At 38.5% G+C, this 26,867-nt stretch overlaps 2 protein-coding genes across 3 annotated transcripts in view; both read left to right on the top strand.

The window, feature by feature from the left end:
* CFAP54 (cilia and flagella associated protein 54) overlaps positions 1 to 12,914 on the top strand; it is a 121,560-nt gene extending 108,646 nt beyond the window's left edge. The window contains exons 64-69 of the mRNA XM_074901471.1: positions 230 to 438; positions 4,778 to 4,963; positions 6,319 to 6,425; positions 7,260 to 7,449; positions 8,805 to 8,882; positions 12,581 to 12,914. Coding sequence (XP_074757572.1) covers positions 230 to 438; positions 4,778 to 4,963; positions 6,319 to 6,425; positions 7,260 to 7,449; positions 8,805 to 8,882; positions 12,581 to 12,700 — 890 coding nt within the window. The 3' untranslated portion in view covers positions 12,701 to 12,914. The remainder of the gene's footprint in view (positions 1 to 229; positions 439 to 4,777; positions 4,964 to 6,318; positions 6,426 to 7,259; positions 7,450 to 8,804; positions 8,883 to 12,580) is intronic.
* Positions 12,915 to 20,728: 7,814 nt separating this feature from the next.
* NEDD1 (NEDD1 gamma-tubulin ring complex targeting factor) overlaps positions 20,729 to 26,867 on the top strand; it is a 28,307-nt gene continuing 22,168 nt past the window's right edge. Inside the window, exons 1-4 of one of the 2 annotated variants that reach the window (XM_074902700.1) lie at positions 20,729 to 20,823; positions 22,117 to 22,260; positions 24,149 to 24,243; positions 25,649 to 25,765. In XM_074902700.1, the coding sequence (XP_074758801.1) occupies positions 20,745 to 20,823; positions 22,117 to 22,260; positions 24,149 to 24,243; positions 25,649 to 25,765 (435 nt within the window). In that variant the 5' untranslated portion in view covers positions 20,729 to 20,744. Of the gene's footprint in view, positions 20,824 to 20,861; positions 20,975 to 22,116; positions 22,261 to 24,148; positions 24,244 to 25,648; positions 25,766 to 26,867 lie in introns of those variants that run through there. The other variant, XM_074902701.1, reaches the window with a different exon arrangement.

The following is a 26,867-nucleotide window of genomic DNA, read 5'->3' as shown; positions in this document are numbered from 1 at the left end:
CTGGACAGAGCTTGTTTCATTATCAAGTCTCCAGTGAAAAATTGCAATACAAATAGCATAACCTAGTAATATTTAAGGACAATCAGTATAATTGTTGGAAATGCATTTATTTGATATTGAATCAATTAACACGTTTTACTATCTTTTCAAAATTTATGAATATTGAGTAGCTGTAGAAACTTTACTTTTTAATGGTAAATGATGATGTAATAAAAATCTCTTTTCAAAGCTGCCACTAACTCAGGACCTGGACCATTTTCTTCAAGTGATGGACACCTTAGTTCAGTTTTTGACACAGGGATTGTTCTACGCATAGCAGAAATGCATTCCTTTCTTAGAAAACATTTGTTTGAATATTCAGTGTGTTGTCCTGAGAATGTCCCAGAAGAGCTACATGACGTAGAATTGCCACTTGGTAGGGCAGCTGGTTCTTCAAAGGTATATATTTTCTTTCTGATATTTCAAAAACATGTATTATACTTGCATTTCACTCAGATTCTTACTAGTTCCAATGGTGATATTTCTGAGAGCACTATAGAAGAATGAAATTCATTATGCAGAGGATCAGTGCAAACCCAATATCATGTGCAAGCACTGAAAGACATAGTCAACAAATGCAAATATCCTTGTATTATTCATTCCTGCAAAAATGATTTCTATCCCATGCCCAGTGTATTTAGATCCTAGAAGATTAAGCAGATTGATATTTAAGATTTTATTATGAGTTAATTAATTTGGCTCTGTTATTTGGTAGGACCGATGCTTTTAGTCTTGTAGATCTCCATGTTTCATACCAAAAAAGTCCTGATGTTTGCTTTGTAATTTGTGTGGACAAGCCTCTCTATTGTCAATTTGATCTATAATAAAAACATGATTTTAAGAAAAAAATAATTATATTTTCTCAAAATTTGTTGAAGGCCTTGTGAGCCAATTTTTTTTCACTGATTATCAGCTGGCTAAAAAAATCAATCTTTCCAGATCTCTGGCTTGCAAACAGCTTTCAAATGTACACAGCTCAGACTATATTACTCAGAGAAATCTTGAGCTGGAATTGTGGAGTCTGTGCTGACCACAGCATTAGTATTGAATATTAAATAGTAAAAGCCTTTGAAGATTCAATGTAAAAATAATTGTCTTCAATGTTTCTCCATCCCACTTCTCACATTAGTAATTATTCTAATACTAAAAAATTAACATGACAAGTTACTCTCTCTGGTTTATTTTTTACCTATTATGTTCAGTATTAGATTGAGACAGGGTAGCCTTGAGGAGTGAGAACTTGTTATCTTATAAAAACTAATTAAAATACTTTTGTGAAAGTAGCTTTTCTAGAGTTGGTGAACTTTCTGCAGTGTTGGACAGCATATTATTATACATTTCCCAACAAAGAGCTGACTGTGCCACTGAATAAATTGTAAATATATGGTATGTGACATTTATAACAGCCATCATATATCAAAAATTATTTTACTCTGTCTGCTCTTTTTTTGACATAATTAGTATTACACTGTCCTAGAATAATAAGCTTCAGAGCTCACTGTCATGTTCGTGACAGGTGCAAGCTGCATAATCATGTGTTAGCTTCACTTGTTGTAGACAGCTAACAAGCGTAAAGCTTGTACTTTTTTTCATTCTAAGCTTCATTGATTTTTATCACAACATTTTTAGAAGCTTTAAGTATTCAGAACGCTGGATAAGTTATTTTTAAAATGTTACTTTAATTTGATATTGGGATTTTTAAAGAGTACATATAGATAATTTTTGAAAGAATTATTTTTATGTACAAGATTGTTTCGCTTATATGTGTCTTTGTAATTCCGTTTTGACTCTTGAAGGTTTTTTCGGCTTTGCTGAACAAAGAATTGAAATTACATTAAGAAGGCTACAGTTAAAATTGTGTGTCCTGTTACATTTTGCACACTTGATTTTTATTCCACTCCATGATAGTATTTAGGACTGGAAACACTGAACTAAGAGTTTGTTGTTTTCAGGATTTTGAGAAAGTTGAATAAATAAATATTTATGTCTGTAATTCAACAAAGTACAAAGTTTGACAAGAGTAGTTGTAATACCCTTCCTCAACAAGATTCAATATGATGTAAATAACAAAAGGTATAGTTCAGTGAAAAAGAAAACATATCACACATTTTAGAGAGGAATATATATCATAAAATTGACTTTTAAGAGCTCTAGTTCTGGGGCACAGCATAAATTAGGTTGTTTCCATCTTTGCATAAACATTTTCTCATAATTTTGTTCACACTCCATGCTAGCAGGATAGTGGATGATTGTTTTGCTGATCAAGGATGCCAACTAAACTCAGACACCAGAGTGAAAAGAGTGGTCTTATTTTGCTGTTAATAATTAAAGGATATAACTAAGTAAAACAGAAAATAAGCCATAAGAAAAATACAAAATAGTATGCTTAATTATTACTACATACAGTTAATTATAGAAAATAAGAATTGCGGGAGAGCTGAACCCGCACACGACCAATGTGATCAAGCAATGCCCGTTTATTACAACTAAGAAAGCCCTTTTATAATGTTCTCCCGCACACGTGAGTGACATGCAGTACAAGTCCTCAAGATTGGACAGTTAACTTAGCCCGTGCTTTAAACCTTCTTATGATTGGATAAAAGGTGCCACATCAGCCTTGCCAGGCTTCCTGCCTTGTGGAACTTCCTCTTCCGTCCCAAGCCCTTCCAGGGGTTGTTTGTCTCGTCGAGTTTCTCCCCCCTCATTCAGGGTCACATCCTTTTCGCATTCTTGCTCGGATGAGGCTCTTATCAGTCTTCTCACGCAGGATTGCTCACATGGCCGTTCTCTCGCAGAAAGTCCTCTAGAATCCCAACAAAGAATAAACAAGGCAATGCACCTAATCAGTACTAGATGATGGGGACAAGAGTGATTAAGAAAGATACATCACCACTTGCATACGTTACCAACATGCAGATCCACAGTTGCTGGGGAGCCCTGGTTGCAGCGAGGATTTGGAGTACCTTTCCCTGCAAGTGGGAAGTCCTATGTGATGCGTCCATCCATAGGCGAGGCATCCAGATTTGTGGCAAGAGCGTCCAGCCTTATATACCAAAAATCAGCAAGTCACAATGACTTGCACTTTTCTTTGAGCAGAAACATCTGGTTTCATCCTCCTGTTGGATTCCATCCAAAGTCTGGCCAGGGGTCAGGGGGAAGAACCAAGGGAGTTTCTAACAAGGCCAAACACTTGGGTTCTTTAACACTGCTAAACAAAGAAAGTTGGATACATTCTCACAACATCTCATCCTCACTACTGATTATATTTTGTCTAAGCTACATCTTTCACTAGTGAGCATACATATTTTATTAATGATCAGATACTAATAATAAATGCTAATGGTAATATAGATTTTACTAATTAACAGATTGTAATAATGGATAACGTTTGGTTGTGAGGTTCATCTAGAGGTCAACTTTGTTTCAGGGCCTATATTCAGGCCCTAGCACTACAGTGATTCATTGCCAAACTAAAGATCCCAAATGTAGAAGATCCCTGTAGTTGGTGGGTGATCCATGCACACCTCATGGCATACCATGGGTTATGTTAATTATAATTATGTTATCACATTATCATAATGATAATTATGTTATCACTGCTTCAGTGTCTAGAGTCTACATGGCATGGATCATCCCCAGTTAACTGTCCCATGCCATACTAAAGGCATATCTATATGCTCGAATGCATGACTTCCACATGCATGGCTGCATTTTTATCTTCACTTCTACTACATTTTGATGTGGGACGGGAACTGGCTTTATGAAGTAACATTGTCACTGTGAAAAATCCATCTTCTGTTCACCTGGATTTCCTGCCCTATATTGGTCATGAGTTGTATTTTCTGAAAATAAAGTGGGTAAATTTCTCCAGGTTTTTTCAGAAATGAACATTCAAAATTAAAAAAGAACTCCCCAGGCAGCTGTTTTCAGTATCCACATTCTGGAATCAATGATGGAGACACTCACAACCTTTCCAAACAGCTTCAGCATTCCCCCAAAATCTCACTGTTTGGCCTCCTCTGTTCTTTACAGATCTGCATAGCACTTTAAAAAGTAGAAATGGTATGGCGCTGTTAGGCCTTTAAATCAAATATTTTACAATTTTTAAAAAAGTTTGTATTTGTGAATGAATGTTGGTTGACAGTATTCCTCCATTACTTCCCTGGTAAAGGACAGCCAATCAGTAACTACTTGATGAATAGCCTGCTAATGTTCCATATATATTTTAGCAAATATAACATATGACAAATCCTCACAAATTAAGTGACTGAATTTTCAGTGGGTGTCACTCTTTGTTAGTTGCACAGCTAATGAGAAAACAAATAGGTAAACATAAATAAAGCATTAGTCTAACATTCAGATTACTATTTTAATTATCAATATATATAGCCAACAAATTACTTTTTCAGCACTATGTTTGCATGGTCAGCATGTCAAATAATATCTTTTAGCAAAAAACATAATGTCATAAGGATGATAAGTCAAAGGTAACAATCATTGTTACTGTGTCTCTAAGTCAGCCCAGAGGTCCTTTGAATTACCTTTAGAAATGTTTCATCATGTGAACTTTGCAAGTCCTTAACTTGGTAAATTGGACACCTTTTAAAATGACCTATTTATCAAATAAACATATGTTTGTGCAAGAGTGTCATACTGATTCTAGTAGACAATAGAATATAACATATTTTGCATGTTCCACTAGAAAAAATACAATTTAAAATTTTCTTCTGTATTTCAGGTGTCTCTTGAAATTACTGGAATTACATCAAAGATGTCACATGTGAGAATAGCTTCTCCAGTTTCTGTCATCACAGAAACAGGCAGTCAGATGGAAAGTAGGGCAGCAAATGCTTCAAATAAGGAAATTAACATTCAGTGGTACATTCCTTCTCTGGAAAAGCCATCAAACAATACAGAGACTAAGGTATAACTACACCAAAGCAGTTCCTTAGGTATTAGAACAAAATAAGTCTCATTTCCAATTAATATTTTTGTTATGACCGATTAGCTTTTTAACTGAATTATATATATGCTGATTGGCCGGCTGGACAGCAGGGAGCTATATATTTATTGTGCTGCAAATCTGCTATGCAGGACAAACAAATGCCCTGACAGTTTTTTGGTGGCAGGCCAAAGAAATACTTTTGATATAGATCTTCCAGGTCATGTTATGTTCATGCTTGTGGAGGTCCATGATGTCTTAAGACCTCCACTATGTTAAGTTTGGTTAGAGCTGATGAATACACTCAAACAATACTCTTTGGTGGGAGGCTGTTGGAAAAGCAAAAATAAATATATACAGGGAAAATGGTGAACCTCATTTCCCTAAGAAATCAGACTAAACAGGAAAGGTGAGAGAGATGGGAGGGTTGCAGGAAAGCAAGAGACTAGGACTTGGAATTTGTTTTATTTTTAAACAAGGGAATAGCATGTAGGTAAAATTTCTGTTACTGCAATACAAATCCATGATCTCCAAACTTTTTGGCATAGCAGATCAGTGTCAAAATTTCTATTAGATCCTTTTCATCTCTATTAATAAGCTGATAGAAGCCCTGTGAAGCCAGTGCAAATAATGTAATATTCAATATGGTCTCGCAGGTTACTTTTAGCATGACTTACAGGTCGCTAGAGATCCAGAGACAGCTCAGGAAAACAACGAATATGTGAATGCCATATTCTTGACATTCTCCATATAGTCAAAGTATTCAGCTACCACTAGGAAGCATATTTTAAATCATAATAGTAAATTATTTCAGTGAAAGATGAGAATGTTCTATTTAATTTTCTTGTGCTCTTATATTGATATAGCTTTATTAGATTGGTAAGTTTTATGCACTTCACGGATTTAAACCTAGTATGATGACAGCCATGCACAAGAACTTATACCAAATTTAACTCATTACATAGGGCCTTTGGAAATTCAGTAAAAGCTGTCTGTTCAGCCTACCTGAAGTTGGAACTTTGGACAAAATCATGAGTGGGATTGATTGATTGACAAGGATCAGGGCAACACTGGGATTTTGATGATGACTCTGTAGGGTATAATTAATTTTCAAACCCATATGAATTGTATCCATAATAAAATTTCTTTGAAACCTATAAAAACTGAGTATAGTGCAAATTCATATGAGGCCACATTCCCTCCTTTTTTGAAAGTCAGTTATCTAAGTCTTCATCAGTGCACTGTATTTGACAGTTATTATAATAAAGTATCATTGAAATACCTCAGGTCTACTATACCATACTGCATTATGCTTAACCATTCCATCTCTTTCACAGGTTTTGCTGCTTTATGCTTATAATACAAAGCCTGTCAAGATTAGCAACATCAAGATTTTCAGTTCAATGTCTATGTTTTCAGGCCACTTGTGGATTCCATTGGCTAGGTAAGTAAGCACTGACTTTATCCTGTTATTTCATGCTATATTAAAGATCAGTCAACCATTTAGGATGAGAGAAAATAAAGTACAAACTATCAAAGAGCTGTAAATCTTTAAAAGCATTCATTTTTGCTTTTCAGAGATTTTTTCCTATAAAAACCGTAAGGTGATATACACAGCATTAAAAGCATGCTAACATCTGCCTTTTCAGTACATTAGCATTTTAGTTTTAATTCTTAAAGAACTGAGTAACACTCAAATAATGCTAGTTATATTACACTGGCATAGCAACGTAAGAAAACACTAGCAAATCTAAGAAGCAGTCCCAGCAGTTATTCCCATTCTCTCACCGGATCAGCTACTTTCTCCATCCCATCTTACAACTCTAAGCACGCAAGAATTTTTCTCAGTTGTAGCACCAGACTCAGCCCTTCATTTTACATCTTTACATCCTACAGCGTTTTTCATTACTTCTTCCTTATCATTCATTTAGCCTAAGAATTTTTGGAACTGCTGAGCAGGTGGAGGGGAAGGAATAACACGCCAAGAAGAGTTGCAGCCCCTGCCACCCTTGTGTTGGTCAGATTAGAAAATCTTCTCTTAGAGAGGCATACTTAAAATACTACTTCATACCATTTTTAATGCAAAAAGCTAATGCACTCCATATTTCCACTTTCTTCAATGGAAAACTCCTTTTTGTAAAATTATGAGATCCGTATTGTATGAAAAAATGTAGAACCTAATCAATATGTAATAAAAGCTAGGTCAGTTTAATCATAACATGGAAACAAATATTGTTGTTTTGTAATAGCAATAATGAAAAATCTTGTCTTCTTTCAGAATTATTTCTTTACGGAAGGAATTATCTAATCTGAAGCAGCAAGTTGAAATGTTGATGCAGAGTTCTAAAAGCTTGTCTTCGGCTTCAGAACCTACATGTTTTCTTGAACAAAGTGAAACTTTGAAAATAATTCCTTCAAAAAAACCCAAAATGAATGTTGCAAAAGTGCATCTTGATGAGAAAACAGAAGTAAGTTAGAATAGTTATGCTCTTAAATATGTCTGATTTATTTAAGATGTCTGATTTTTGAAAGATGTTTATTTTGGGGAAATAAATTTCATGTAACTTGGAAGGCAGACATAAAAGATTAAATTTCCGTCACCCCTTTCAAGAAATGTTGAAATATTTTCACCTTTCATTTGACGACTTCTTTTCCTTATATATTGCTTGTCACTTTACAAAAATATCAGGCATCTTCAACCTTTCACTTGAAAATAAAGACTACATCTTCAGGTACATAGATGAGAAAACTGATGCCTAATTTATAGTAATCTACATCTGAAAATGCTTGGCAGAATGTTAAATTAGCATGGTGATCAACCCAAAAGTGCTTTCTAAAAATCAGTTACACATTGTCCATACAAAACGGGCAGTGATGGTTTCTTAAACAAGAACCTTCTAATAACATTATTGAGAGAGGACTAAAACTGGCAGTGAATTTATTTTCATTTTCTCTATGCCACCTTCCTCTTTTCTTTTTATTAGCAAAGCTGAATATGGTCCACAACCAAATAATATCCCCCACATACACACACAAAAGAGGTAATTTCAGAATTTTCCATGTGGTCTGTTTGAGATAATGTCATTGGAATAGAATGTTGCCACAACGTAACTGCTGCTTGATAAATGTCAAGGCAAAATAGACGTTTATTTTCAAAGTGGGAGACATTTATCATGTGACAGGATTCTCTTTATATCTATTATATGAGATGATTAATGATGCAGGGGCTGTCATTTTCTCTGATGGATGCTATGAGACGGTGACAGTTGTGCACTGTGCCATTATTACGAGGCTGTATTTTGACCAGTTTAGAGAACAAATGATGTTTTGGCCAATCACAGTGTTTTCGGGAGGGTAGACAGAGCTGTCCTTTAGTGGGTGTTTCTGATTACCTGAAGGGTTTTGCTCAAACTTTCATTAATATATGTCAGTAATTGGAAAAACAATGTTTAGAATACTAGTAAGATTAACATGCCATGCATTATACGTGTATAAACATCATCTTGTCAGAGTGTTTGTTTATAATGTCTTCAGTAAATACATAGCAAAAGTATGGTCGCTCACTGGATTTAATACCTATGCCAGGGCAATTTTGCCTCAGTAGAAACTGCAAGGTTTGGGCACTTGTGTTTGTACAGCAAACACAGCTATTTGTGTTGCAAAAAATTTATATTCATCAGCTAAGGTTTATCTTGCTGTGAATTCAGTTAGAACAACCTAAAACTTGATTGTTCTGAAAAATTCTGTAAAGCTAAGCCATCTGTTATCTTATCAGAGGAAACTGATAGTGCAGGATTAGTTTCTTCTTGTTTTATACCATTAGGAAATGGCTAAAAGGTGTTTATCAGAAGTCAAAGGACTGCTGTCTGTTGTTCCAGCCCTGTGCTTGTCATTAACTGAGGTATGCCTTTCTCATTAATAGTAAAAATCTGTTTTCTAAAATAGAACAGTTGTTCAGTTAAACTGAAATATGGATTATAACACTAAGTATCTTCCCATTTTTTTCTCTTACATTGGTGGGCTTTCTGTTTGGGTTTTATCTTTTCATCTTTACAAATAAAATACAAATATGCATGATTACAAACCGAGAATATCTTCACTGCTCATTAGAATTACTTCTTTTCTACATACAAACATGTATTAAAAATGCATCTCACTCACAATGGGTTCACCTAGGTTATCGATCAGTCTCTGATCACTGTTTACACAGACTCCAGTGAAGTTCCATGATGCAATTACCAAATACAATTTCCTTCCATCCCTGTGTTTTTACAGTTATTCAGGCTTTCCTTCTACTTTCTTTAGCTTTCTTTGTCTTGCCCATGCCATATTCTGAAAGATACCATACAATTTTTTTTGTCCACACTGTTGTATTCATCTTGTTGCCCAGTTGTAGTCAGTAGGAGACTATGGGAACTGGCTCATAGTGGGCAGCAATACTGTTCACTGCTCTCAGCCACCCAAGGGGGATCAGGAAAGGATCACAGCTGCCAGAGCTCAAGGAACGCCAAGGAAGTTTTTGGAATCCACCGTAACATATCACTCCCACTACTAATCCTCAAATAACTTGCCTGTAAATTGTTCACAATGGAATGATAATGGATAAGGCATCCACTGTACTCTTCCAGTCAGGTAGCTCTTCTTACCAGAGAGAATCCTGTTTTAGCTGGGAACAGTTTGGCTGGTGGTCCATTACAGAATAGAGAATCTGTAATGGTGTCCTGTGCATCCTGCAGTCTGGTACCTAAGAGTACATACTTCCCTTTTATACATCACAGAATCACAGAATCATCTAGGTTGGAAAAGACCTTGAAGATGATTTAGTACAACCATTAACCTAACACTGACCATTCTCAACTACACCAGATCCCTCAGCACTAAGTCAACCCGACTCTTAGACACCTCCAGGGATGGGGACTCCACCACCTCCCTGGGCAGCCCATTCCAACGCCCAACAACCCGTTCTGGAAAGAAATGCTTCCTGATACCCAGTCTAAACCTTCCCTGGTGCAACTTGAGGCCATTATCTCTTGTCCTATTGCTTGTTACTTGGTTACAGAGACTCATCCCCAGCTCTCTGCACCCTCCTTTCAGGTAGCTGTAGAGGGTGATGAGGTCTCCCCTCAGCCTCCTCTTCTCCAGACTAAACACCCCCAGTTCCCTCAGCCGCTCCCCGTACGACCTGTGCTCCAGACCCTGCACCAGCTTCGTTGCCCTTCTCTGGACATGCTTGAGTCATTCAATGTCCTTTTTGTAGTGAGGAGCCCAAAACTGAACACAGGAATCGAGGTGCGGCCTCACCAGTGCCGAGTACAGGGGTAAGATCCCTTCCCTGTCCCTGCTGGCCACGCTATTGCTGACACAAGCCAGGATGCCATTGGCCTTCTTGGCCACCTGGGCACACTGCTGGCTCCTGTTCAGCCGGCTGTCAATCAACCCCCCCAGGTCCCTCTCTGACTGGCAGCTCTCCAGCCACTCCTCCCCAAGCCTGTAGCGCTGCTGGGGGTTGTTGTGGCCCAAGGGCAGCCCCCGGCATTTGGCCTTATGGAAACTCCTCCAGTTGGCCTCAGCCCATGGCTCCAGCCTGTCCAGGTCTCTCTGCAGAGCCTCCCTACCCTCGAGCAGATCAACACTCCCACCCAACTTGGGGTCATCTGCAAACTGACTGAGGGTGCACTCGATCCCCTCGTCTAGATCATCAATAAAGATGTTAAACAGGAGTGGCCCCAAAACCGAGCCCTGGGGGACACCACTCCTGACCAGCCACCAGCTGGATTTAACTCCGTTCACCACAACTCTTTGGGCCCGGCCATCCAGACAGTTTTTTAACATGAGCAGCCAGTTTCACCAGGAGAATGCTGTGGGAAACAGTGGCAAAGGCCTTGCTAAAGTCAAGGTAGACAATGTCCACAGCCTTTCCCTCATCCAATATGCAGGTCGCCCTGTCGTAGAAGGAGATCAGGTTTGTCAAACAGGATTGCACCATATTGCACCACTCTTGCCACCCCGTGTTGTCCATCATGATGATCTCTCTCAAATGACTCCCAGACCTTCATATCACTCAATCTGGTTTTATCAATGCATCAAAATGTATACACATTAATCCTGCAAAGCTATACTTTTCACAGTCCCACTGAAATATCTTACATGGTAGAGAGATTTGACAGATACTTAGGTAGAGCCGAATTTTCACATGATCATGTGGACCTCCTGGACCTGTGCTAAATTCTCATTAATCACTTTACACTTTGCCTGCTTCTATTTGTGGGTCTATGATGAAAGTGAGGGAGCAGATTTAGTGGTGTCCTTCCAGTAAGAATATGATGTTATCTGCTGTTTTATTCAGGCTAAATGCCACAACAAGCTAAAATGTTTCAACAGCTGGAACAACGAGCTTTTCATCACAAAGTTGCAGAGAGAGACTTCAAACTAAGATTCTGTTAGATATGGCAGATTTGGCTGAGCAAGTGAAACCTAATCCTTCAAGATGCTGAAACCAACAGAACTTGTAGAGTGTTCAGAACTTCATTATGTATAGCATATTTCTAAGCAGTATTTCCAAACTTTCAAATAAGTTGTATGTGTGCATTACCCAGTCTTCTTGGCTAGAGGTGAAAAGCTTAGAGTGGGACTATGTATACTGGAGGGTAGTACATTCCAGGAGAAGACAGCAGATAGACTGCTTATATGTAGTTTTACATCATTTTTCCCCATCACACACTTTTTAGTTGCTCATCTTCTTGTGAATTAATTGGACATAGTCAGTTCTAATTTGTGGTATTTGTTTTCTCATTCTCTGAGCTGTCACACTTTAACTCCTATCATGTTTCCAGCTTCTCTTCTTTGATTCTCTTTTTTTCTGTTCATGTGTCTTATGGTGCTCTTGATTTAGCACTGAATTATATTTCTAAGTAGAAAAGGTGCATTTTTATTGAATTATTAATTTAAAATTATTTGACTGTTCATGTTTTAAGAATAAAAATTGATCAGCTGGCTATCATTAAATAGCTATTAATGCTATTTAATGAACAGCTATGTTCTTGAGTGAGATAATCAAGTATAGTGCTTGGGAATTCCAATCTTAAAGGTAAATTTATAAATAAAACAACTGCATTAAAAACCAACCTCCCTAGATAGCCTGTTTCAAGCTTCTCTTCCTTTAGTTAGTTTTTCTTAATATCTAAATCAGCTAAGTAGTTCTTCTCCATGTCCAGTGGACATACAAACCAGTTTATCATTGCCCGCTGTTTCACCTTTTACAGTTAGCTCAATTCTTTCAACTTCTCATCTTAGGAAAAGCCTTCCAAATTATGTTCTTGCTGCTCGTGTCTGACATTTTCATGTAACATACAGATGATCGGGATAAGCTATGAGCAAGACTGTTCAAAGAAATTTTCTCCCCTTAATTCTGTTTTACTAGCTTTCTGCAAGAGATGTCATTAACCACAAATTTATATTGAGGCAATGAGTATGTCTAACTTACTTGTTGTAGGTCAGAAATCTGTCTTTAACAGGGAGCTATTTGTATATATGTACTTTTTGTTACCTATAAGCTTAATAAAGTTATTTATTTGGTACTTTTTTCCCTGTTTTTTTCAGATCCCATTTGATATTACTTTGCAATCAATGGCAAGTTTAGAAGATATGTTTGATCCTGCCACTGGATGTATAATAACTGAAGAAAGTCTTTTCAATTGGATCATTTCTCTGTTGCACTAAATTCTATTTTTGCAATAACTTAATCAGTTGCTGAGCACTATATATTTAGACTTAAATTCTGGTGTTAATGATACAACCACATTAATCACACCAGGATTTGGCTCCTAATGTGTTTTATAATTTTCATTTTTAGCTTATTTCTAATTATTTAGAAATTAATATTTTAAAAAATTAAAATTCAACGTTAGTAATTAAATGTATTAAAAGTGTTTTTTTAATAAGAGGATTAAAAATTTGATTTATTCAATCATCTATAATTAAGGATGTTTATTGGAGGTTTTCTAGCTTTTCAGTAATTTCTTATTGTTTAGAAAAGCTGAATAGGCTTGTAGCTTTCTAGCATCTACTAAACAGATACTGCTTTTTCCCTGAAGTTTTATTGTCATCAGTGATTTTTTAATTGCTTTTGCAGTTATCAAAAGATGGATTTATGTCTGAGGTTGAGAAATTTTTTTTGGCCTAAAATTCTCACTGAGTTTGTTCTATTTGGAAACTAGCATTTCAGACTTTCCTATCTTTTGTTAAAGAAAAACACATCACAGGTTGTTGAGGGTCAAAATGGTTGTTCAGACATCTCCATAATCTCAAAGCATTTTTTTGGGGGAAAAAAAAAAGCCAGTTTAAAAAATAAAATGAATAAAATGGTACTATCTAGAACATTTTTGTATATCATTCTAAAATCCTAACAAAACCTCTGTTTATGTTGTCAGTCTCATAAATGTTATTTTAATGTGCTGGGTCCTAACAGCAGCCACCTGAAGGAATATGCTTGTCCAGTGTTAGAGATGGGGAATTTGACACGAACAAGTGAGTTAGTTGAACAAGGCTGCACGAGAGAGTGCTCATGGCCCTTTGGTTTTAGTCACATCACAAGGCCAGACACTTCTTCGCTAGTTACAGCAATTTGCAACAGCAAAACACTTAGGATGGCTGGGCAGGAGCCCTGTGAGACTTGTCCTATCACTAGCTATGCTTCTGTGTAGTGATGAAAATTCAGGACTAATAGTTACCATTGCTGGGTTCTGTTTCTGTGAAATATAAACAATTGGGCTGAAATGCCAGCCCCTTTCACTTCAGTCAGGCTCCTCCTCTGCTTTAGCACAGTGATAAAATGCTAAAATATTTTGAGCTATTTTGAAATTGCAGATTTACCTTGGTTTGTGCTTTTCAAAGAAATGTTACCTGCTTGAGTGAAGTTTCTTTTACAGAGGGGAGAGAGAGAGAGAAGTAAAATATTCAGCATAAGGAGCATGTTAAATGTGATCAGTAACAGGAAGAAATGGGGCGAGGGTTTCTGCTATATTTCTTTACTCCTATAAAAGAAAGAACACTGGATGTATTTGTGTTATGTGTAGCCTTTTAAAAGTTGTGCTATCTTTAATTTTGTGTAAACTTTTCTGGAATGCTGTAGCTACAGGAAAATAAGAAGGATTATGATACAGTGACAAAAAGAAAATAAAAACTAAGTAATTGATAGCAAAGGTATTTTTGCAAGACAGTTTTAAAACTGAGTTAGACTGGTTATTTAACTCAACTGCCTAACAGCCAGTTTGGAGGAGATATTCCTTAGCATGATTCTTTCAGTTAAAAGAATTTATTGTTCTGCAGTTCTTCAAAAAGCAGGAAAGATAAAAATTGACACTTACTCAATTTTCCTTCACAAGGAACAAGTAGAAAATTGCAGCTTTTTTTCTGAAAAGCTATCCAGTCTTTTCTTGCACTTTTTACAAAGAATAAAATTTATTTTTCTTTTTTGAGTCATCTCGAGGATTATCATAGGACTTTGTGCAGCTTAATTAAAATTTGTAAAACACTCTATAGCATCAGATGAAAATGGAAGTCCTATTACAGATGAGGTGTTTATTCACTGCTGCCAGTCTAGACATTGTTATAATTCCTACACTTGAAGGAGAAATATTTTTAAAATCCTTTACATATGCATTTAAAATATGTTACACTTTCTAAGATTTTTTTTTTTGAAACAAAAATACCATTCTACCATCTCCTCTAATACAGCACAGTAAAATAATAATGTTGAAACATTGACCTCACTGTATCCATAGCAGCAGATTTTATTCTCATAAACACAGGACTACATATTCAGTGCAGGTTTCAGAAGAAAACACTGGAGAAAACATTTTTATTTTAGCATATAATTAAACTCTTTAACTAAAATCTGCTTATAAGTAAGAAAGCTTATATCTAAACATCTTCAGTAGTTGCACAAGAAAAAAGTATAACTAATATTAACAAAGTAAATTGCTTCTTTTTTTATGTATTATAGCAATTTGGGTGGATTTTTCCTTACCAATGAATGCAGACTAAAGATTTATGTGACTGGCATAAATTTGTATAGAATACTTGTCTGTGTCACTGTCTCCAAAATTAAAAAACAAGAGGGAAAAGGCACCTTCTTTGATTTCACATTCTGAAGGGTAAGGGAGAGCCCTCCTGCTATGTGAAGGTCTGCTCCATGATCCACCCTGTACAACTGCCGAAGTGCAACTTACCGCCTCGACAGCTTTGAACAACTGGCAGCCTTACCAATTCTTTTCAAATTTTAACTGAAATTTTTTTCCATTCCCCATCTGTGAAAGGAATGGGTAGTCTTTCCTTATCTGATAAGCTGTGGGACAGGGCAAGTAAAGAGAGAGAGAGTGCTGTGTGACAAATTGAAAGGATTCTGAAATGAATGACATTTTATCTTCAGTGCATCCCCTGGGTGAGGGACAAGAAGGATCCTACAGGGAACTAAAGAACAGCAAAAAGAGTTAGTTAGTTAGTTTGTTTGTTTGTTTGAATTCCTTTGATATTGTCTGTTTTGTGAACTGAATGAATTAAGCGTCCTGAGAACAAAACCAGCTTCTGGTCCTGTAATTAATAAATGCATCATTGAGAATGTGCTAGGGCTGACATCGAAATTGAACAGCGAGTTTAGCATTGACAGGTCTGAATGGGTTTTTGAATATTTCATTTTTCAAATACTGTTTCAATATTGTTTTAAGTTACATTGCTGCCTTGATAGAGAGTTGTATATTCAAGGCATTCACAGGATTTGTCTCATGCCTACAAATATATAGCAACCTGAAATTATTTCTGGTTAAATTAATTTTATGATGTGGAAATTAGTAATTTCACACAGATTTATTCAATTGTATGTGACTTTTTAAAATTCCAATACACCTCCAATTCACGCTCATTTTTTGTTGGCTTAAGTATTTATCCAATTTTTGGTTGACATCAATCTAATAAAATAATCCTAGTAATTAGCCTCACTATGCCTTAGTTTCTTTATCTGAAGATAACAGTAATCCCCTCATCAGTGAGGGATGTGAAGTTTTCTGCATCAACACTTAGAAAATATTTTCAGATCCTTGAATGAAAGAGGCAGGGAATTTAAGTTATTATTCAATTGAGACACAATGTAAAAGGGGTAGTCATTTGTTTCCAAATCTATTTTCATTGAAATCCAAGAAGAAATATGTTTAAAATTAATAATGATGGAACTAGAATTAATTGTTGGAATTACAGGCTAATATGCTGAACTAATTAAGCCAGCAAAGAGTTCCATTTATGTTTGCCAAAGATTTTATTTGAGTTAAAGATATTGAGTACATCATCAAATGAAAGAAGTGAAAATATGAAACACAGGTTAATCTTTAAAATAGAGTGGGTGAAAGGGTCCAGAGGCAAGTGCTGAAGTCAAATATTTACCACTGCAATTTAATTTTCCACTCTGAAACCCCAGAGATAATTAGAATTATTCTCATTTGTCTCCCATGTCAGCATGATTTAGGATTCTACTTAATGTGCAAAGAAAAAAAAAAAGTGTTAAAACAAATTACACCAAAAATCTCTGTCACACAGTGGAAAACCAGAATATGCTACATAAGAAATCTTCCCAAGATGATAGATTCAGCTCTGTGGTCTGTCTGGGCCGTTTTCAGGACAGCTGTGTGGAGGGTGAAGCTCTGTAAAGAGTCAGCGCTCCTGCAGGGCCGGATTAGCTCCTGGCCACACATCCAGAATTGAAAAGAACATCTCAGCAGCCACCAAAAAATAAGAATGTCCTAGGCAAAGCTCCTTGCTTCTTGGCAGTCATGTCTTCGCTGCACCGACACCTGAAGGGGTCGGCGTAGGAGCCTCTACTGTGGGTTTTCCAAGTGTGACAACTGCAAGTGCCTGATGGCTCTCATGGCTGCAACTCAAGAGCAGAATGAGGTCTGTGCTTCATGCTTTGCACCCTTCTTCATTTCCCTCAGACACTGGCATCCTGCAGCTAATATGTGGCAGTGTTAAAGGTAAAAATCAGGATTCTGTTTATCTTATAAAATTACTGTGTACTTTTAATTATCATACAATGTATAGTGTATAAATTAGCTCTGTTATGTTCTCATGATTCCACTACCAAGTGGAATAATGCCAACTATTTCAAAACTGCTTTAAAGAACACTTATAACCATGAGGAAGTCCAGGTTGTTTTTTCCCCACTGTCCCAACTGGTCTTATCCCCCAGGAACTCTATGGCTTATCATTCAGAACCTAGTGTCAGTGCTGCTACACTGAAAACCTTGTTTATGGGCAAAGAGGAAAACAATGTATATTTAAAGCCAAAAGTTTATTAGTGTAATTGAAATTTTAGCTTAATCCAGGTCTAATTATTATGGGAAAAGAATGAATACTTCTTTGCAGAAAAAGCTGAAATAATAATAGTAATAATAGAATTTAAATTATTATGTGAACTGTTACTATTTTTACCCCTCTTCACCTGTGTAATGCTCATACTTCCACTGTTCCCCTGGGTCTGAAGGTCAGTGGTTTTGTGCTAGTGTGTGTGTGAGGAGCTGTCAGGGCAAGTCATCACATCTGGAGCCATGGCCCAGGAAGAATATGATGATGTTTTCTTCTCCCTCACTCTAGGATCAGTTCAGGGTAATGTTTATATATTTAACAATACTCTTTCATCATGGGTCTACAGTTCTAAATTCAGTATGTGTGATGTTTTACATATTTTTAAGGTACTTGGTTTTAGTTCTCTGTTACCCATGAAAACTGTTTTTGTCCAGTGCAAGGTCTGTGAGTCTTTAACTGACAGCAAGTCACTTGTAGCTGTGGGGTCTCTAGTACCAGGGATATGCCCCATCCCTTCTCATCCCACGCCTGTACTCCTCTGCTGTGTCCTGAGCTGCCACTTCTCATGGCCTCTGCTGTCCTGCCCTCTTTTGCCAATTATCAGGCCTAGCATAAAGGACACAGCCAGCATAAAGATGAACCAATAACCAAATTGTATTTGATACAAAAGGGTCAGTACATGGGTGAGCGCTGGGGGTACAAACAAGTCAGTCAGATTATACATACGCAATATCAATCCCACTGACCCCAACAATGACAACCGCACAACCAACAACGGGTGGAATAAATGGTGACATGCAGTCTCCCATAGAAGGGACAGGAGACAACCAAATCAACAAACCAAACACATAAGACCAAGGAAGCCACATATTGAATCTCTACACAGCCCACATTTACAAAAGCCAGACCTGGCTGGAGCCCAGTCCCAGGGAGACAGGAGGTCCTTCCCCAACAGGAAACTCTGCAAAGGGCATCCACCTCACAGACAGACACTGCCCCTGCCTGCAAGTGGTCCCAGCTTTTATCCCTCAGTGGGACACCTGACCTTTGTTTACTTAATGCAGACACCTGGGGCTCCTTTACCCAATGGCTCTCCCTGCAAGGCCAGCACCACCCTGGAGGGAAGCCTAAAGGCAAACTCACCCCCCCCTTTGTGAAGGGCTGTGGGAATCACCCATATGTCAACCTTAATTTGGGGTTTGGGGTTGAAACCCCAGCATTTCATGCCCTGACTGCATTTTTCTACTCTGCCTCATTATGTCAGCTGTGATGCAACTACCATCTTTTTATCTTCTCAGGGGTAGGAAATTGGTTGGAATTTTTATGTTTTAAAACCTGAATGTGCATGCAGCAAAAAGTTTGATGAAAGAAGTTCATCCTGCACTTGGAAGATGCAAGTACTTTATTTCCTTGTGGAGGGTTGTGTATTTGGCTGAGATTCCCAGAGATGGGCCTGGTTTCCTCTCTTGGAAAGCTCCATGAGGAGGATTTCCCCTCCATCTGCAAGGCAGTTTCTCTCCAGACCAGATCTGTCTGCCTTAGGTGCAAGGAAACGTTCTCGAGGAGTCTCTTTTACAGCCTTGCACAATTGCTTGGAATACCCTGCCTTGCACTGGCAGCCTCTGTCCTTTCCAGCAACAGTACCTCTCTGCTTTAAAAACTGGGCTTCCTGCTGCTGTCCGTTCCCCAAAGATGACACACCAAGATGTCCCAGTGGTTTCTTATAAATACCAAGAAGAAACACAGTGCAATCACTGGCATAAAAAAATGCAAACAAATTGAGGGGGTGTCACAGAATGAAACAAAAAAACCTGGTCATGTTTACTTGAAAAACTGAAAATTTCTAATTGCTCAGCTTCAATGCTTCAGGTCTTGGAGGGCAGCTACTCACCAACCTGTCTGTAAACACGGTTACACTCCACAGCGAGGAGATAAAGAAAAAAAAAACCCAGAGGATATTGTTATGGGAAAGAAAAAGCTTTTGATTCTATGTAGTGAAGATAGAACAGAATAACAAGTATTGGCCTTAGAAGTGACACGCTTGGTTTAAAAGCAAATTAGGACAATAAAGTGGAGTGGGGGTAGAAGACTTGTAGGAATGCTGTAGAACACTCAGACATCGGATGATAGATGATACATGACTAATGATCAGATAATGAGGATGAATAGATGCAATAAAGACATGATCCTCCTTGCTGTAGGGAAGTAATAATGGCATTTTGCATAACAGTGACACGAGTTTCTTTCCTGATTCTGAGTTCACTTACACAGACTAGAAATGAAATTAACTTGGAAAATCAAAATTCCATCAGCAAAGTGAACAGAGCATTTCAGATCTACTGATTCTGAGGGTGCACAAGGTAAAGACTCAGCTGAAACCAGATCTCTACAGAAACACTGTTTTGCTATAGTTTTCACATCTAATATCCTTTTAAAGACAATTTTTTATTAAATAATTTCCTACTTAGGTTTAGAAAGCAGAGGCAGTGAAAATACACATTACCTTTGAGGAATTGCTAGCTTTTATTTTACCAGATGAAAATAAAATAAAAACCCCCTTCCTTCTACAAAGTTCAGCATGACCAGAGTAGTTATATTCCAAGGATACAGATGCAACAGTTCTCAGTTACTCGATGTTATTGGAAGAAAACACAAAGGGTGTAACAGGGAATGTTACAAATAGGTATGTTAACAAAAAGCTTGTAGTTAAAATCAGATTTGAATGGACAGGTTCGTATCAGTACCTCCTGTTTGGAATGTATTTATCACTACTATTTATTATGATCTGTCACCAAGATGTCTCAGCGAAGAATAACAACTGGGCCGGTTGTGCTGGATACTTTTTACTCAGTACTGAAAATACAGCCCTTCCTTCAAGTTTGCAATATAAAACGTGACAGATAGTGGATCTGGTGCCACTCAAAAGGAACCCATTGAGGAGAGCAGGGTTTATTGCTGGACACGGGGCTGGCGCCAGCTTCCTTCAACAGTTTCTCAGGAGGGCTCCGTGCCGGTGCCCGGTCAGTGACCCCTTACCACTCCGAAACGACCCCGTCTCCCCAGAGGCCCCAACCGGGCGGCTCCTCCGCCCGCGCACGGTGACCTGTCAAACCGCCAGCCCCACCACGGCCCGGCACTACGGGCCCCCTCAGACACCCGGGTTCGGGGCCAGGCCTCAGGCGGGCCCGCTCGGGTGCCCCGGCAAGGCAAGACCTCCGCAGGGGCCCAGCCCAGCCCCACAGCGAGCGCGCCCCGGGGCGTCGCCTCAGCGCCGGGCGACGCCGCTCACGGCGGGGAACGGCCCGAGCGGCAGGAGCGACGCGCGGGCGCCCCCTTCTCCCCTTCCGGGCCACCGTAGCCTCCGGAGGCCGCGGAGCCGCGCGGGGGCTGCTGGGACGGGCTGTTAAGTTGTATGCGGCGCGGAAAGTCGGCCCGTGAGGGAGGGCGCGCGGGAGGGCGGCGCTCATTGGCTGGGAGCGCGAGCGGACCCCGTAGGAAACTGGGAGCAGGGGGGCCTGGGCCAATCGGGGCGGTCGGCGCCTGGTGCCGGGCCCGAGCCCTGGGGCGGCGCTGGGCCGGGCCGGGCTCGGCCGGGCAGGGAGGGCGAGGGGCTCGGGCTCGGCCCGGTGGGCGCCCTGTCAGGTGGGCAGCGGTGGCGGGGGACATGAGCGTCCCGATGCGCCGCCGGGAGAGCGCGGGACGCGGGGGAGGAGGCCCGCAGCGGGGCCCCGCCTTGGCGGGGCCGTGGCCAGGGCTGGGCGGTGGCGGTGGCGCTGCCTTGGGGCGCGGGTGCGCGGAGCGGCTCGTCCCGCGGCCGCCGGGGCTGAAGGTGCGGAGTGGGGAGAGAAGCCCCGCGGGAGGCTGGAGGAGCAGCGAGGGAGCGGGGAGCATCTCCGCGGGCTGATGCCTTGGGCAATGGTCGAGCGAAGGCGCTTGTGGATCTTGACTTTCCTGACTAGTTTTGTCAGTTGTGCCCCCTCTTAAACATTCTCGGCAGTGGGAATGAGTGGCCTAAAGTTATGTGGAAACGTCCCGGAAACTTTTGGCTAAAGCGTGGTTATGCCTTCGGGTGAAGGAAAGGCTTACCTTTTTAGTCCTTGTTTGTTGCTAGTTTAAAATTACCCAGAGTAAAAAGCTCAGAATAAATTTTACGAACCTGAAGTCAGTTAACCTGCCTTCCACTTTTAAAACGGTGGTCAGTCAAACATATAGTAGTGGTGGTGGTCTTTTTTTTTTTTAACGCTGTGTAAATTGCACTGAAAAGTGATTTGCTGTTGCTTGTATTCCACCGTTAAAAGTTAAGTTTAAAGGAGTCTCGGATGTCTCTTTTAGGGGGTTGAGATAACGCTGAAGTGAGTCCTTTAGATCCAAACTTCTAGCCTTCCCCTAGAACAGTCGGTTTGATTCAAGCTTGTATATCTCCATCTGCTGGTGGGAAGTGAGGCCTTGAAATACGGTGTCGTGTTAGGCAGTTATAAAGAAATACAAGCATCTTTTTTTTTTCTTGATACAAGACAAGGGATGGTTTTTCCTTTGTGAAAAAGAAAGCCTACATTTCCTGCAGGAATTAAGTAACGAAGGTGTGGAGCGTCTGCTGCTTTCAAGTAGTATATTCAGCTGAACAGTGCCAATTGTGTAACTCTCCATATAAATGTCCTCATTATCAAAGAAACAGTATTAAACGGTATAGATGAAATTATTTTTGACTTGTGAAGTTGCCTGTTGTATATTTTTACTTCTTATTTATATGTTTTTTTTTTATTTATTTATTTTTGTAAAAACAGGTGCAGCCATGCAAGAAAGCATACGCTTTGCTTCATCAGGAGATGACGTTAAAATATGGGATTCCTCATCTCTAACTGTGGTGGAGCAGTTCAACCCACATACACCCTCACATCCAGTCAGCTCACTGTGTTGGGCCAGCAATAGTATCCTTTACTGTTTCAGCCATAGTTTTGTGGGTGCTCTGCAGAATTTCAGTGAATTTTTTTTTATTAAAGTGCCTGTAACTTACAGGCCAGATGCAATTTTGAAGTTTTGCATAAAATGATTTGTATATATTGTGAAGAAAAATTTGTAATTCTCTATGTTGAGTTACTGATTTACGAAACAAATTCACAGTGGTAAATGCTTCTGAAGAAGCTTCCCTTCCTTTAGGAGGCTAACACTTTTTAAATGATTATTATATGCTTGAATTGCCTACCAACTGTAAACCTTATTTATTTATTCAATAGTTGATTACAATATTCACTTTCAAGGCAGTGCTTAATTTACTGACAAGGCTGAACGAAGCAATTGCTGGTGTAGTAAAAGTCTATACATAGTGCAGAGAGGAAAAAGGTAATGAAAGATTGTTTGTTTTTTCCTTGAACAGCTTCTCATTGATTCTGATAGTCTTTGGTGCACGCTTACATCTTACTCTCTATGCACTGGTTTTCTTTGCACTGTTGTAGCATTTACAGAGGAAGGATAACTGTTGGGTGTGTAGGAAAACACCCATAGGATCTTGGTGATCTATGCATGAAAATGAATCTGGCCCATTTAGACCTTTCACCTCTGTCTTGGAAGCCTATTGTAGGATGATGATTTGAGGTGCCAGGCCTTAGGGGTGAATATGTGAGAAATTTCATGGAAACAGTGCACTTTCAAGGTGAACAGCTTGTATGGCCGTCATGGGGAAAGGTGGTCACGTCTGATATTGATGTAAAAGATGGACAAGATGATGGCACATAAAGTCTTGTAAGTTCCGAATGCCTGTCCTCTTTAAGTCTGCAAATAAGTGCATGTATGAGAAAAAAGTTAAAACAATCAGAGCACAACTGAATGTTTTGGCTATGGAGTGTCCAGAGAAATTGAAGCATAGATATAGTATTTAATATGTATACACTTATATGTGTTGTTTACTAACTTAAACTATAGACAGTCTGTCTTGTCATGCTTTCTTCTGCCTAGTCTACTCTCCATCCCCCAAAACTGAAACAATGAAGCATCTTACTCAATATGCTTTTGAGTGTTTGTTAATTTGTTAGGGATAAAGCATTGGTTTTTGTTCTGCATAATTCTGTAAGCCAAAATAGTGCCTTAAAATAATGAAAGAAATAGCAAGTGCTAATCTGCCTACCAATTCTTTGGTGTTAAATACAGCCAATTAACCTGTACTCTTAAATAAGCAAATAAGAAATCACAATGGGCATTGGCCTGAAGATGTACAGGACATGGATCTAAATGACTGCTCAGTTCATTTGGTGGGGGTGCAGAGGCAGTTTCCCTGCCCTTGAAGGCTTTTCTTGCTACTTTGAGGTACTTGGTGTCATAAAAGGTTCTTTCTGGGTTTTTGTTTTTCTTCCCTCAGTGCAGAGGGAGATAAATTAGCAAATGTTCATTGTACTCTAGAAACTGTATGGTGAAGTAGTTTAATATTTGCCACAACAGGACTGTTCTTTAAATCCATAGTCTGCTAACAGCAACAGACATTCCTTTGAACTCTAGTGATAAATGTGGATCTTGCTTGCAGGTGGTGGGAAACAGAATTGTAGACCACATAAGCTGTCTTAGCAGTAAAGAGCTCTTAAATAATATCTGTCAGATACTTCCCTTCTTTCTGAAGGCAGTTGCTCTGTGTTGTATTGGGAAGTAAGGCCTGTAGTTAATGCAAGAGCTTCTTAACAAAAGCTTGTAAAGTAGCCTTATGTTTCTGTTTCTAGGTCCCTTCAAGGTACAGTACTTTAGACTGTAAAGCTGATCTGCCTTCTGTTTGGTAAGGGAAACTATTAATCACCAGTATAATACAATTATGGTCCATAACTTGTGACTAAGACAGATACCTAGCCACTGCTTCTGCTGCTGGTGATAAAATAGTTATTTCAACCTGTAAAAGCAAACCTGTTCCACTCTTTGAAGTAGCTGAAGGAGTAAGTATGAATAATGCTGTTCCCTGTTTTTCTTCCCCGCTCCACCATGTGTACTGTTTGTATCCCATGTTCTGCATGTTGGGATCAATTTTAGTATGAGTTATGACACATGCAAAAATATTTCATTGTGTATAGTTAAATACATATAGAGAGTGGAGGGGTAATAATGCTTTTGAAATAGCTCTACTATTAAGAAAATACAAATGCAGTTATACTAGCATTGGATGTTGATAGCTTTCTGCTAGGGGAATTTGTCCATTGAGCCTCAGCGTGATAGCCTGGGGCAGTCAGTGGTTCAAACTTGGTCTAATGTGTAGGAGATGGAATAGAGCTCAAGTTTGAACATTTTCCAGCCTGAATTGTCAGTATTATATATGCCTGTGAATTGTACATTGAAAAAAATAAAGAGTCTATATAAAGTTTGTTCTTGGAGCGTACATGTGCAAGCTTCTGGAAATACATGAAATAGGAGAACTTCTGTTACGGTGGGTTTTTTTGTTAAATGGAAACATGGCACTATAAGCTCTTCAGAAAGCTGGACTTAGTTTTAGAAGAGACTCTTCACATGGTTAATTGAATGACTTGCTAGTGTTCCAAACCATTCTAATGATTCTCCTTGGATAGTTATTGTAATACTAATTTGCACTGGACGTTTTCTGAGAAGGTGTTCAAGCCCGGCTGTTACGTTGCTGAAGCAAATGCTTTCAAAGGTGGAGTGTTCATCCTGGAGATTTCACTAAATCTGATCTATAACTAGTGCAATCATTTCCAATTTTACCATGTCAATAATTAGACTTGTTTTTTTCTTAATTCAAATCTCAGGAACTTAAAAGTGAATTTTCAACATGATAGAACTGAATAATAATTTGTCCTCTATGTAGGTCTATCATTAAGATTGGCATTTTTTTTTCAAAAGCTGGTACTTCAGTGATTATTTTAAACAGAATCACCCTACTGAATTATGAGGTTTGCTGCTATAATATTCTTTGTAATGTTTAGGGAATGTGAAGTATATGACTTAGAAAACTTCTTGATTTTCTTTTTAAGGAGTTTTTTTTTTTTAAACTTAGCACTTTCTTTTTAAAACTCAATCCCTGACTAGAGGTCTATGATTGCACTTTAGGGAGCTATAACTTAAAGGGAAAATGCATATTGAAGGAAAAGGTGCTAAAAAAAATGAAATGGGAAAATGTGAGCATTTGAGTGTTTATTAATGTATTTAGATCTTAAAGTCCAAACTTTAAATGCCTTTTGATGAGAAATGACTGTAGTGTACCAACAGTTCCATCGGTCGGTGGGACTATTTGTGTCGATGAGGATGAAAACACACATCAGTGTTTTTAAGTAGATTTGAATGAATACCTTAATTACCTTGAACATACATTTTTTTCCCCTTTTCCATCAGGCGAACCAGACATGTGTGAGCTTGAATTCTAGTTCTTCATATGTTGTGAGTGGAGGCCTTGATAACACAGTTAATATCTGGGATCTGAAATCCAGAAGGGTTTACCGTAGCCTTAAGGTAAGTTTGACTGAGGAAGATCTGTAGCTTTCATGACTTCCAGGTTTTTTTGCCAACTGTAAAAAAAAATATACTTTAAGGAATGTATCAATCTATAGGATCAAGTTCACATATAGGAGCTAGCACACATATATATCTTGTTCAAGTTTGTGTTCTTTATGTGCTATAAATATCAAGTTAAGTACACTTGTTACATTTGCTGTCTTTAGAGTACAATTCTATAATAATGTATATTTAAATTTTCAGAATAGGCTTCTTATTTTGTGAATTTGTATTGATATTCTCTGATGGGGATGTTTTCAGATAATTGCCATTTCTGATATGTCAAACAAGACACTTTTGTGTTTGTAGAATACTGTCATAGAACTAATGTTATGCAAAACTGGGATGTGCTTGTCTGCTAGCTGATCCAGTATCAATTCTCTAAAAACTTACGATGCATGAAACTTAGGATAGTCTAGTATATTTCCATGATGCTTTCAGTAGATCATTTGCCCTCACTTAGGACCACTCTTAAAGAGGCTATAAAACTTTAGCTTTGCTTTATTCTTTTTTCTTGGACTTCTAAAGTTACAGTTTGAAACTATACTACTAAGTAGCTAATACAATACTTCAGATGTCGTCGTCTTCTTCTTCTTGGGCTAGAAGTACTTGATTGTCTTCCCCTATATATTCAGTAAACACAACATCATCACTGCAAATGACTATACCAAAAAGATTTGGTACTGTGTTAATACTTAAAATGTCAGAAGGGGAAGTTGGCAGTAGTACATCATACTAACAGAAAGTGTATTCAAATATCACTGGTATCTGGAAGACTTTACTTTTAAAATAACATCAGTGACACCTGTGATAGATCTCTGTTGCATTATTATTTATAATTACGGCATCATCTTTACTAATTTATTAAAACAATCTTCTGAAAACAGGCAGAGGTTAAAATATAACGGCAGATCTTTAGTATGTTCTGCTGCTGTTTTCTGGGATATTCCTTAACAACTTTTAAATAATCTTTTAAAATGTTACAGATGGTCAGGAAAAAACATCAAGCTGAAGTTTTTTTGCAGAAGCACAGATTAGGAAGAAATATGGTTATCCTGTA

Source organism: Athene noctua, chromosome 3 (genome assembly GCF_965140245.1).
Source record: "Athene noctua chromosome 3, bAthNoc1.hap1.1, whole genome shotgun sequence".
Lineage (NCBI taxonomy): Eukaryota > Metazoa > Chordata > Aves > Strigiformes > Strigidae > Athene > Athene noctua.
Note: the sequence above shows the minus strand (reverse complement) of the source record. Positions and strands in the feature narration are given on the sequence as shown.